Source organism: Aquila chrysaetos, chromosome 25 (assembly GCF_900496995.4).
Source record: "Aquila chrysaetos chrysaetos chromosome 25, bAquChr1.4, whole genome shotgun sequence".
NCBI classification, from domain to species: Eukaryota; Metazoa; Chordata; class Aves; order Accipitriformes; family Accipitridae; genus Aquila; species Aquila chrysaetos.
Window position 1 is genome coordinate 1,499,208 of NC_044028.1, and position 12,322 is coordinate 1,511,529.

General features: G+C 54.7%; 2 protein-coding genes across 2 annotated transcripts; one reads left to right on the forward strand and one right to left on the reverse strand.

Annotated features, from left to right (window-relative positions):
* Positions 1 to 1,385: 1,385 nt before the first annotated feature.
* Positions 1,386 to 7,354, forward strand: BRICD5 (BRICHOS domain containing 5). The gene is made up of 6 exons (XM_030002140.2): positions 1,386 to 1,702; positions 3,030 to 3,161; positions 3,870 to 4,022; positions 4,288 to 4,395; positions 5,815 to 5,968; positions 6,459 to 7,354. Exons 1-6 carry the CDS (start codon positions 1,664 to 1,666, stop codon positions 6,551 to 6,553), a joined length of 681 nt encoding a protein of 226 aa, XP_029858000.1. The 5' UTR covers positions 1,386 to 1,663; the 3' UTR covers positions 6,554 to 7,354.
* Positions 6,726 to 12,177, reverse strand: MLST8 (MTOR associated protein, LST8 homolog). Its single transcript, XM_030002137.2, has 8 exons — positions 11,875 to 12,177; positions 11,687 to 11,738; positions 11,439 to 11,601; positions 11,261 to 11,336; positions 8,992 to 9,144; positions 8,673 to 8,797; positions 8,049 to 8,212; positions 6,726 to 7,489 (listed from the first exon to the last, which is right to left on the reverse strand). Exons 1-8 carry the CDS (start codon positions 12,001 to 12,003, stop codon positions 7,371 to 7,373), a joined length of 981 nt encoding a protein of 326 aa, XP_029857997.1. The 5' UTR covers positions 12,004 to 12,177; the 3' UTR covers positions 6,726 to 7,370.
* Positions 12,178 to 12,322: the final 145 nt, after the last annotated feature.

The window sequence follows — 12,322 nt, forward strand, 5'->3', positions numbered from 1 at the left end:
GCTGTACTGTGTGGACGTTCTGGGAGTTAGGGATGCAGTTGGTGTTTATCATCTTTACTCCTCACATGCAGTATCAGGGAAATAAATCCAAATCCTGGAGTGTATTTCTTTGGTTCAGGTCCCAGAGCTGTCCAGGGCTCTTAGCATGGGCTGGGATTTGCCTCTTTGAGTAAGAGTACAGCACAGAGCAGAATGCAATAATCTGTTCACAAACAATGTTTCATAGGGGGTTTTGCTTCATTCCTGTGCCTTATATTGGGCAGGGTATAAATTAAAGTGAGAAGATGTCTGCTGTGTGGCTGTTAAAATCTCTGGGGGGAGAACACCCTGCGTGCGTGTCACAGCTTGTTTTTTCAAATTTCTTGAGCTAAGCTCTGCTGCAGCAGAAGCCAGCTAGCAGGCTGTTCTGTGAGGAGCGCTGCCTGCTCTCCAGTGTCTGTTTGCAGAAGCAGAACTGGTGGGTTGACCGTTCAACATGGTTCCTGTTCTCGTCAGAGCTGCAGCACGGGACGCTGCGGACTTGCCTTCTCGGTTTTGCTGTTTTAAAGCAGTGACCGTGATGGTGGTTTGACTCTCGCTGGCTGCGGCCTTCAGGTGTGTATTTGTCCAGAGTTTGAGTTCACGTCCCACAGAAGCAGCGTGCTGGGATGAGATGGTGATCTTCTAGCGAAATAGCTCATGTTTGACTTGCAGAAGGAAAGAGGCTGAGTGGGGAGAGGGATTGCTAGTACTTTGATGGTGAGAAACTCCGGGATGAACTGCCCTCTTGGCTGAGTTTGATCAGTCCTGGGCCGTGCTTGATGGGAATGTCTGAAAGCTGTATTTTCCCTTGATAGACACCATGTGAAGGAATTCTCTTGAGCTTTTCCTTGCCTCCATTCAGTTGGTTACATCTGGCTGGCAGGTCTCAAAAACACAAAGCTCTCTTGGGCTCCTGGACTGCGGAGGGAAACCACGGTCTGGCGACCTGGGAATGCTGTTCCCCGCAGGGTGTTTCTCATCACGGGACACGGGTGTTGGCATGAGCGCAGCTCAGGTTATGGCGATGACTTTGTAGCAGAGATCCTTTTTCCCGGGGTCTGAACGAAGCGAGGTCCGTAGGTGGAACACAAGTGCGTCTGTGCAGCCAAGGCTTGCAGGGCAGCAGTCTGCAGGATAAACAGTTGGCTGCAGCCCACGGAGCTCAGGCAGCACAAAGTTCACGTTGAAATGTAGAAATAACTGATGACAAGGGCAGGCTGCCACTTTTCTCTATTCATTGTGTCTCTTAATGAGACTTACCCGGTCCTGCTATTAGGGCCTGCCAGCAGGGAGGACCGACACAAAGCCCCCGATTGTCATCCACCTGCCCCCCGCCAGCCGGCTCGCAAGGTGAGCAGGAAGAGCGGTTTTATGCACTGACAGCATCGCTCGGCAGCCCTGGGTTTTACCCCCCTTTCCCTTCTCCTCTCCCCCGGTGGCAGCTCTACGGTTTCACCCTCCCTGTAGATCTGAGTCGAGGAACTCCTGGCTGGGAAGCCCTTTGGCCGCGACGGACACGTATTTACGTTTCGCGGATGCACGCTTAGGTTTCCCAGGCGTGCCTGGAGTTGGGGATGATGCACAGTCTGTGTGTTGTCAGGAGGCAGAGCTGCAGGAGCGAGCTCCTCATCTGAAGTGGAGGATGGAGGGTAGGACTGGCACCGGCGATGCTGTCTCTGCAGTGAGTATCCCTGGTCCCTCAGGTATCACAGAGAGAGTCCCTGCCCTGTGCTTGCTTGATTCCTCTTTGGAAGGGGCTGAGCTCCTGCTGTTCCCGTGGGTCCTGGTAAGATTTTGTTCATCCCCAACCTCAGCACCCCACAGTTCAGCTCCTTGTAAGGCAGCTGACTCTGTCACCTGGATTTTCTTGTAAGTGCCCGGACTTACACAGCATAAACCAGTCATGTAACAAGGCAGGTCAGGTTAGAGGTGCCAAAGAACCCCTGCTTGCGTGCTGCAGAGCTGCTTGGGATGCGTGTGCACGTGTGAACTGCAGCCTGCCGAGGGGCAGGAGTCACTGGATTTCTTTATTTGCACCTTTCCCACCCAAGGGAATTTCGTTAGCTATAGAAAACTTGCCCATTACTGTAGGGCTTGGGCTCTATTGCGTTTGAATTGAGAAGCTTTCAGCTTTGCACAGCTTTAACTTCATTAAGACTTGCTGCTTTTCTGGTGGAATGTATCTGGAAGTTACCTATTACCGAAAAAGATCAGTAACTGACCCGGAGGCTTGAAGAGCCCCTTCCTTGTGCGGCTGTAGCAAATCTAACCATGGGCATTTATTGAATTTCTTTATGTGCTTTAGAGGATTGAGAAACAGATTAGGTTTCTTAAGTGTGGGCTGTACAGTTGAGATTATTGAAAGTGCGTTCTTTCCGGTTTGTAAAAATAATTTTATGTGCCATTAAGTTAAATTTAATTGTTTCGATATAAGAATTAAAGTAAGTTTTAATAGAGCCACTAGAAGTGCCACACGACTACCAAGCTTTTTTGCTTCAAGCAACAGCTTGGTCTGCATGGAGAACAACTTATCAGGAAAATAAAAAACCACGAAATACACGTTGGGGCAAGGAAGCAGGATCACTCTGCATGGGGTCTGTTTCGAATGCTGATGGTTCTCCTGGGGATTTCTGCTATAAACCAAAATAATTTAATTTGTTGCTAAAGCACAGCAGCAGCAGCAGCCCCTGTTTGTGGAAAGCTTCCTGCTCCAGCCCTTCCTCAGCTGGTTTGCAGCGTTTGCATGCTTCCCCGGCCGCAGGAGGAAAGTGCTCGACTGTGGGAGTGCTGGTTACCAGGATGTCGGATCTGAAACTCCAGCACTGTGGGATAAAAGCAACATTATTCCAGGGCTGCTGCGATGTTCTGGCAGTTCCGCACTCAAACACCAGCAGTTTGCACGATGATTTGAGTCATGAGCGGGAAGTGCGTTTCATGGTGAAGAAGAATAACCAGCAGAAGGGTTGATCTTAACTCCTGTTCTTTCCTTTTTTTGCCTCGGTTCCCAGGACAGGAGGGCCGCAGCACACTTCACAGCTCCATCCAGGACGTTCTGGATCGTCTTGTCCGTTGCCTTGTTTTTTGCAGTAGTTGGCATCAGCGTCGTGGGGGTTCTCAGCTTCTCCCCCAGCCCTGCCCAGGTAAGGGATCCCGATCGAGGCAGGAAGCCGCCTCCTGCCCGCAGCCCTTATTTGTGTTAGAAACACTTGTTGGGAGGGATGAACGAGCTGGGATCAGGGCTGGGTTTGGCCGATTCCCGTCTCTGGGAGATGCAGGCAGCCTGCAGGCAGAAGGGCAGGAGGGTGCCGGCAGCGCTGCAGGCAGCGAGCTGAGCAGTGCCTGTCTCACCCCTGCAACGTGTCTGCCAGAAACCGTTGCTTAAATTAGAGGAACTTCAGCGCATCGCTTGTAAATATAGCCACAAGCTGGTATTTTGCTAAGCAGGCACGTTCCAACGTGTGGCTGTGGCCTCTGAGGCAAGGAGGGGGAGCCCATTTGATGCCAGCAAGCTGTGCTGGCTGGGGAGGCAGATCCCAGCCTCCCCCTGCGTGTGGCTGCAGCAGAGGCTGGCGAGACCCCCGGCCCTTTCCTCCGGCACCCTGCTGCCAGGCAGGGTGGGTGCCTTTGGCGTGAGGGGCACCGGCACCTCTCCCCCAGCCCTGCGTGATGGAGAGCGGTCTGCTTCATGGATCTGCTCCCCTCCCTGGGGTCAGAGCTTGCTTCTCTCTGTTGCTAAATAATTCAGGCAAGCCGGTGAAGGGTCCGGGTGGGGATGTCGGCGGGGAGACGCTGCCTGCGAGCACTGAACAGCTGGTGGTTGGTGCTGCCCTCCGTCTCTTTGTGCCCAGGCTGGCTCGCAGCTCCTCCGGCTAACGCTCCAGGGCCAGCAAGACCCCCTGAGGAATCAGACAGCCTTGGTGGACAAGTCCAGGAGCACCGTGACCTACTACGTAACCTCGCAGAGTAACCACACCACCGTGGTGCTGTATGACAGCAGGAACGTAAGTGTGTTGGGATAATTACCTGCCTCGCTAGCGTGGAAGCGAGCAGAGGAGCCCAGGCTGCTGAGAGAAGAGCTGCTGGGGTGGGAGCGGGAGGTGCAGGCCAGGAAAAACATCAACCAGCTACCGTTCGGTGCCTTTCCCTGCACCTTTAGTTAGGAAAGAGAACGCAGGGCAAAAGGAGGAATGTCCATTTTTATGGCTCTTAAGACAGCTGCGGGTGTGTGCCACTGCCTGCTGTAAGGGGACATGATCTGTCTCGCAGGGCTACGTGTGCTACAAGCCCATGGAGCAGCGTACGTGCTACCTGCGGAGGATGGACGCCTGGGACGTCCAGACCCTACAGACATCTCTCAACGCGTCTGAGCAGAGAGTGAGCAGCTGCTGCGGCCGTTCCCCGGGGCGGCTGAGCGGACGGGGGTGATGAATTGGGCTTTGCACGGAGTCCCGGCTCGCTGAAGGCCCTTTTCTGCATGGATTTGTGTTCGCAGTGGTGACTCTTGCACACCAGCATCCCAAGTGTGGCTAAATGAGAGCACAGGCTCTCCCAGCTGGGGGTAGCAGCGGCAGCCCCGCTCTGTGCGATTCTGCTTGGGGAAGGGCTGGGTTGGTGTCTTGCATAGGAGCAGAACTCTGCCTTGCAGTGCTGGGCTCAGCATGTGAGCTCAGGGCAGCAACTCCTGGTTTTACCAATATCCTATCTTCTGTAGGAAACAGCAGAGTTGCAGGTCGGGGAAGGGGGCTGTGTCCCACAGAGGTGAATAGCAGGGCTCTCGCAGGACCCGCTCCCACTGGATTCTGTTACTTGCTCAAAATTCTGGGGAACAAAAAACAAAGGGGGTTTGTTAGCAATTCACAGGGGAAAAAGTTGGAGTAAATCGTGTATACAGACCCTCTGAACAAAACGTTAATGGATGCGTGGGCGCGGGGCAGATTCTGTTTCAAGAAGACAGAAGGCCCCATTTTTTTGTGCCCCTGCCATCTGCTCTCCATTTCCTTGGGGGATCCTGGGGGGGCTCCTTGTCCCTCGCCTGCCGCTCCCACCCAGCTGGGAAGTGATGGGCAGGGTTTAACCCAGAGGAGCGTAGGAACACGGCACCCATGAGAGCAGGCTACCAAAGGGGATGCAAGAAGAAAGCATCTGCCCGGCTCCAAGGCTCCTTAATGGAAGTAAAAGAATTGGTGGTGCCAGGGCTGCCAGCAGCCCACTCGGTCATTGAACGGGACGCGGCACTGAGGAGCCCCAGCTCAGCCTCGTCCTGTCCCAGCCACCACGGGGCTGAAGGACACCGATTTGCATCACACCCGGTGCTGGGGACTCCGCTGCTGAGTGTGGAGAGGGGACAGGGCTGCCGTGGGCCACCGCGGCTGGGATGCAGCCGAAACCTGGGGGTGCCGGTGGCACTGGGTAGGCAGACGCAGGTCAGACCGATGCTCCTCCACCAGTGGGCTGTGGCTGTTGTGATACCTGGCACAACGGGGTGTTTTAGCTCCAGGTCCGGGGACAAAGCAGCCCAGCGAGGGGCCCGGGAGGAACTGCGTGCCCCGCTTCCCAAGCTGCAGGGCTAGCGAGGGGCCACGGGCTGTCCCTGCTCCAGCCTCACCCCTGGGAGACTGCTCCGGCCAGGGCGAGCATCCCGGTAGCCTGGTGGGATGGGGCAGCCGTCGGGAGAAACCTGCCCTTACTGCTGGGGTAGGGAGTGCTCCCTGGGTGCCTTGAGAGCAAGAGCAGTTCTGCGGGGCTGGAGGGCAGCGCCAGGAGGGGCAAAATTAACAGGGACGTTTCTTTCAGGCTGATCAGCTGCTACGTCAGAATAACGAGACCGAGTACTACCTGGAGTTCCTGGGCATTCTGGCGGGGGAACAGGTGGACCCCAAAAGCCTGGGGGAAGCTGTCCAGACCCTGTGCGAACAGACATCCATCTTCTGGGTCAGGAGAGGGGAAGGTAAGTTGTACGTGTCCCTTTGCAGAAGAGGGAAGCACAATTGTTTCTAGTACCCCTAAGAGGAGCAGGCTCTGCTGCACAAAAGCTGATGTACATCCTGAGATGGGCTGCCGAGGCCCAGGACAGGGACAGGTGACCTCTGGTTCAGTCCCAAACCGTTGCTCGGCCATCACTGAGCGCTGGCTCGTACCCACAACCTGCAGTGAACCACGGTGCTGGCTGGGAAAGGCTCCGAGCCCCCTTCCCCGCGCAGCGCAGCCTGCTGGCGTGGCACAACCACAACACAGAGCAGTCCCCTGCCATGCTGTTGGCTTGTCACCTTCATGTTCACCAAAAGCAGCCTGCCAAGCTCTCATTCTGTTCTTACTCCAGCTTTAATGAGAAAAGTCATTCCCTGAGGCTTTCCACTTGTTTGGCTCCCCAGGGACTAGTATCTGCAGGACTGCAAAAGCAATCATCTCACCTGCTTTTGTCCTTGCTCATTTGGCAGGTCCGGGGAAGCAGCGGCTGATCTACCTTTGCATTGACATCTGTTTTCCAAGCAACATTTGTGTGTCTATCTGCTTCTATTACCTCCCTGAGTAAGTCCTGCAGCTGTGGATGCCCTCTTGCTGCTCTAAATACTTGAACTGGATTCCTGAAAAGCCTCTGATTTCAACAAGGAAGGTAATATCTACAATATCCCCCAAAAGCTTCCTGCTGATTTCATGCTGCAGTTCAGGAGAGTTTAGAAAAATAACAGGACTCTGCTCAGCACTGTCAGTACAGACATTTTATTTGCAGCTGTGCTCCAGGGCTGCATCTTGTACGTAGGTATTAGGAGATCCAGGCCTAGAGGAACCACGTGGAATAGCTAGTGTTTTATGGCTACATGCCCTGTTCAACATGAGGTTATTAAATTTTTGGGGGGTGGTTGGCTTTATAAGAGTGCAGCTCTCCAAGCAAGTCTGTGAAATACACTTTGAATAAAGGGATTGCAAAACAAGAAAACAGCTGCCTTTCCTGTCTTTGCTCAGCCTCTTCGATCATTTAGAAAGGCTGATTTATTTTTTTTTTCCACTCTGCGGTACAAGAACATCCCAAAGCTGTCAGCAGCTGATGCCACAAGGATTCCTCCAGCTGAACTGTACCCAGCTCCCCTCTGTGGGACCGTGGCTCCCCCTCCCATTCCCTTTTGTCCACGCGGCCTCCCTTAGAGGCCACACACGTTTCAGTAATGATCTGCTCGGAGCTGAAGCCTGGTCTCGCTCCAAGCAGATGCAGTTGCTTCTGCAAGAGACCGAGTCCTCTCCGTCAGAGGAGGGGATGGTTACAAGTGTGTGTCTCGGGCTCCAGGGAGGGTGCTTGCCACTGTAAGACAAGGGAAAACAAGCAGAGGTCCTTTCCTTCCCACACATGACCATTATCCCAACACGCTGTCGTTGAAAGCAAGGCAGACAACTGCTTTCTGGTGGCCGCTGTATTCCCTCTTGATCTCTCCTGTCTCCACACACCAAAGTCTGGCCAGGTTGTCAGAGGAGGCTGAAACAGAAAGTGAAAAGAAGAGTGGGATATATTGCATTACACTTTAAACTTTTTTTTTTCTTTATTATTATTATAAGGAAGACTTTCCTCTTGCTTCATTCAACACAGTTGTTAGAGCTGTTCATGGCAGGTAAGGGAGCTGTGCAGAGCAAGAAGCTTAGTGCGTTCCTCTATTACGTGGGGTTTTAATTATTTTGGAGAGAAGTTACTGTGGAAATTACAACACGTATATTTTGAAAGGACTACCATGCTGCGTACTGCAAGCAGCATTGCTACCAGGTGAAATAAAGTGCACACATGAAGATCATCTCTCCAGTTTAAACAGATGCCCTACTGCAGCGCAGGCAAAATGCTTAAGGGAGTTAGTAGACTGCATTGTGGGTGTGAGGCTGGGTGCTCTCACCTCACATACACTGGTGCACAAGGGTTTGGCAATATCCCAGCTAGAGAAACTTCTAAGTCTTCTGCTAGTGCAGGGCCCTGCTGCTGGGGGCCTGGCATAGTCCAAATCAAGCGGTGGGCCAAGGGCAGGGGCAGGAGTGCAGCAGTGCCTCACCTGTGACGATGTACTGGGAGTCCCCAGAGAATGCGCAGTCCCACATCCAGCCCCGAGACGTTTCTCCTGGGTTATTGCTCTTAATGCTCAGCTCTGTCATCAGAGAGAAGTTTGAAGTCCTCCAGATCTTACACGTCTGATCTGCAGAACACGTAGCTAAGAGCCTGCAAGGAAGAGACATGCGAGGGCAACCTTATCAGTCACACTGTGCGCCTAAGGGCCTCTCATTAATGTGGGCCTGGAACGGTAACGAACTGGAGACCTGCGTTCATTGTAATCACATTTCTTTACACCTGTATCATCTGCTTTATGAGATTCAAGCCAAACAGACTTGGTGAAGGAGGACAGCAAGTCCGCCACTGCTCCTGGAGATCAGCAATTCAATCCCACCTGTAAGAACGGCTCACAGCTGCAAAGCTGGCTGAGAGCATGAGGCTGGGATGCCACTGACAGCAATCCAGTGCCGGCATGTCCCGCACCTCCGGTCCCGCTCCTCCCCGGGGGACCTGCAGGGCGGTGTGGAGCCAGCATCAGCCAACAGCTGGAGGCACAACTGGCCTCTGCCTGCCCAGAAAGGATCATCTGTTCCCATCGCAGATAGGCGAGGGGCTGGCATGCACTCACGTGGAGTCGGGGCTGAACTTGCACTGGAGGGCGTAGCGGTTGTGCGCAGGGATCTTGGTCTTGGGGATCAGCTGGGTCACCTCCTCTCCAATGCCACCCGTCAGGTTCCACACGTAGCAATTTCCCTGTGGTGAGACAGGGGAATCTGTGGCCGGGCTGGTGGTCACCCACCCAAAAGCAGCCTGGACTTTCCACGCCCGACCACAGCACAGCAAAGTCGGTACGTGCAGACTGGCTGCCTCTGCCCACGGGAGGCACAGCCCAGCAGCTGCCGGAGCACCATAAATCCCATCCAACGTTCAAGGCTGTCAGAGCTCACCGAGCTGTTAACGGCCGCCATGTAACTGGCATCAGGGTCAATGTGAACTGAATTCACAGAAACTTCGGGCTCTGGAATCAGCTGCTCGTTGTGGTCAGTCTTCAGGTCCCAGATGTGAATGGCACCACTCTGATCACCCACAATTAGCTCTGCCTGCAAGAAAACAGCAGCCTTGTCTCTCTGAGGAGAACCCCGCAAGCTGACGCCCAGCCCATGCCCGTGTAGCACCACATGGCACCTTGCTCTGGATTTAAGCATCAGGGTCCTGTTCTGCCTAATTATTCCCCAGCACAGGGCTGTTTCAGAGCTCCAGGGGCCTGTTGACTGCCCCTGTGTGCTGAGAGCAAGCACAGTACTCATCTCACATTACACTCTGCAAAAAGGCTGTTTACCTTTACAGAAGTGTTTGCTAATTTTATAAACCCCAGAGCAGACAGCGGCTGCCTGATTTCCAGAACTGTTGCACGGCTACAGCTCCAAACAACATCCACAGAAGCCAAATGATTTTCAGCACGTCTGAGAAGCAGGCATTAAGATGCAAGTTGGCCAGTGAACAACTGAAGCACTCAAGAGTGTACAGATATCTGAAAAACACAAGCCTAAATGTTTTTTTTTTTTCTCTCTCTCTCCCCTTCTCAGGGGAAGGACAAGAGCCAGCTGAAGGGCAGGAGTTCTGGCTCCAATCCCATGCTCAGACCAGAAGACAATGCTGGCGGCTCTCCACTAAAACCAGGGCTTTTATCGACAGTCTTGCGCTGTCCATAATTTTAGCAGAATCCCTAGAGGAGATCAGGTCATCAGGCGCAGCTAATCTTGTACCTGTGAGCAAAGGCTTTTTTCTGAGGAAGACAATCATCGCTCGATATATTTAGCTGACTGCACAGTGCAGAAGCGTCTTCTGGACGCCTCAATCCTTAGCCCCCTCTTAGCAGGTGTTAAGTGCAATTGCTAAAGCTGTCACGGCTTTACCCAGGCCATGAGAAATCTCTCTCGGATAACTAGATCAGCATCACTGCAGCAGGGAATTGCAGAGCGATGAAGCTATCTGAATAAATACTGCCACCTTTGGACTAATTAACTGCGTTCTGCTCACAAACCGACACTTCTCATGCAGCGCAGCAGCACGTCGGCTACTGATTGTTTGACATGTAAGATCTATGTACAACGATAATATTTGTTTTAAAGTGATGCATTCTCACAGCACTGGCACTATAGGAGCATCAGCAGTATTTCGGTAAAGTGTGTTCCAAATAACTGATCTCAAATCTGGTCTGAAATTCCAGGCTTGCAAAATTAAATCTTTGCAAAATCAAATGCAAAGAAACATTTCTGCTACTCAGCTTTTTAAAAAGGTTTGCGCTGCCATGTCTGCAAACAAACCCTGCAGCACTGTGAATATAAAATGGACGAGACGGGTTATTAACACTGCAATGATATGTATTGATTTTCACTGCCGTCCCCTCTAATGCACCGCACTCCCTTTTAGCTTCGTTTCCCGAGCCCCAGCCATCCCTCTGTTTTATCAACAGCTTCTGAACCGACTGGTGAATCTCCAACAAATCTGACCAAGGTCCTGAAGGTAATGGGGGCCACAGGCCCAGAGATGTTTTTTCTTGGCAGCGGTGCTACTCTCAAGATTCCCAGCCCACCCCATGCCACCAGTTCCACTCCCATCACATTCCACCACATCCCCTTGGTTATGTTCCTGGGATAGAGACGGCCCCAAAGGAGTATTCCCTCCTACAGGATGAGAGGCCCAGCACAGCCGCTATGCCGTCCCTTTGCAACAGCCACCAGGTAATTAGCACAATTGTGCTGGCTGACGAATGAGCTCAGCGGACAAAGCCCCCAGGCTGCGGCATGGACACCTGCTGCAGGCACAGTGTGAGCCTGTGGTACCTGCTCTCCCCCAGCACCACTGTTTGGGGAGGTCTGCTCCATCGCACAAAGCAGCATTGGCTTTCCTGGGGCAGACGGAGGGACCGTGTGTCTGTCATGCTGGCTCCCACTGACCCAAAGCTCCCGGCACCAGCAGCTCAGCAAGGGACCAGGCGGATGGGCAGCCTGGATGCGGGAAGCCAGCTGCTGCTTATCCAGCAATGCCACCAAGAACTTGCGGGTCTGTGCCACCAGGAAAGCCGCCCTCCCCAGCCAGCCCCCAGATTTTTTGCCGCGTCCGCCAGTATAAAACTCCGCAGCCCCTCAGGTTTACCCGGAGGAGCCACGGCAAAGCACGAGATGGGAAATCACGGGAGAGACCAGTGCTCACCTGGTTGGGGTGCAGGCAGACACAGTTAATAGGAGCGTTCACCTGGAAAATCCGCTGGCACTGGAGGTTACGAGACCTGCAACAAAACAGTGAGGAAGCAGCGTGTTTAAGAGCGTGCAGTCTCTCTCTGGGGTGCTGCCAGAGGTGGGGGGGGACGGCCGCCGCCGCCTCTGCCCACCTCAGGTCCCAAATCCTGGCCATGCAGTCCTCCCCGCCCGTGTACATCCACCGCCCGTCCTCGTGGAAGCCCACGGAGGTGATGTTCTTGCTGACGCCGTCGTAGTTAATGACGGGGTTGGGGTTGTTGGAGTTGAGGTCGTACATGCGGATGTGCTGGTAGCCTGCAACAACGACCGGGCAGGGGATGACCGACGTTCCCCCGACCCGTGCCCGGGGCGGGGGGGGGGGGGGATCGGGTGGGCTCACCTGCGGCAGCGATCATGCTGCGGTCCGGCGTGATCTCCAGGGCGTTCACCTGCTGCAGGCTCCCGTTAAGGTCGGTAAGAAGAAGCCGGGACCCGAGCGGTGAGACCGAGCGCTCCCAAACGCGGGGCGTGACACCGAGCTAACGGTGTCCGGGGGTCGGCGGGGGCGGCCCCGGCCCTGAAGGATACGGAGTCCTGGTGCTGGACGGTGCGGGTGCAGATGCCGCTGTGCGCCTGCCAGAACCGCACCGTGTGGTCGTAGCCGGCCGTGGCCAAAATAACGGGGTCGCTGCCCACCGTGCCCTGAGCGGCGTTCATGGTTCCGCCACCGGCGCCCGCTCACGGACCCGGCCCACGCGTGGGTCCGCGCCTCCGCTTCCCCCCCCCCCGCCCCGGCTCGTGCTGCGGCGCGGGGGAGCTCGGAGCCCGCCCCAATTCCCCCCCCCCCCCGCGCTCTCCCCCGGTACCGGCAGCCGGTGCCGGCGCGGATCCCGCCCGGCGCAGGGGGGGCGGCACGACTCGCTCTGCGCATGCGCCAGGCAGCCACGGGCCGCTCTCTGCGCATGCGCGCTGCCCTCCGCCTTAGCGCGCAGCCTCTCGGGGCGTCATCGGGGGGGAGGAAGGCGCATGCGCAAGA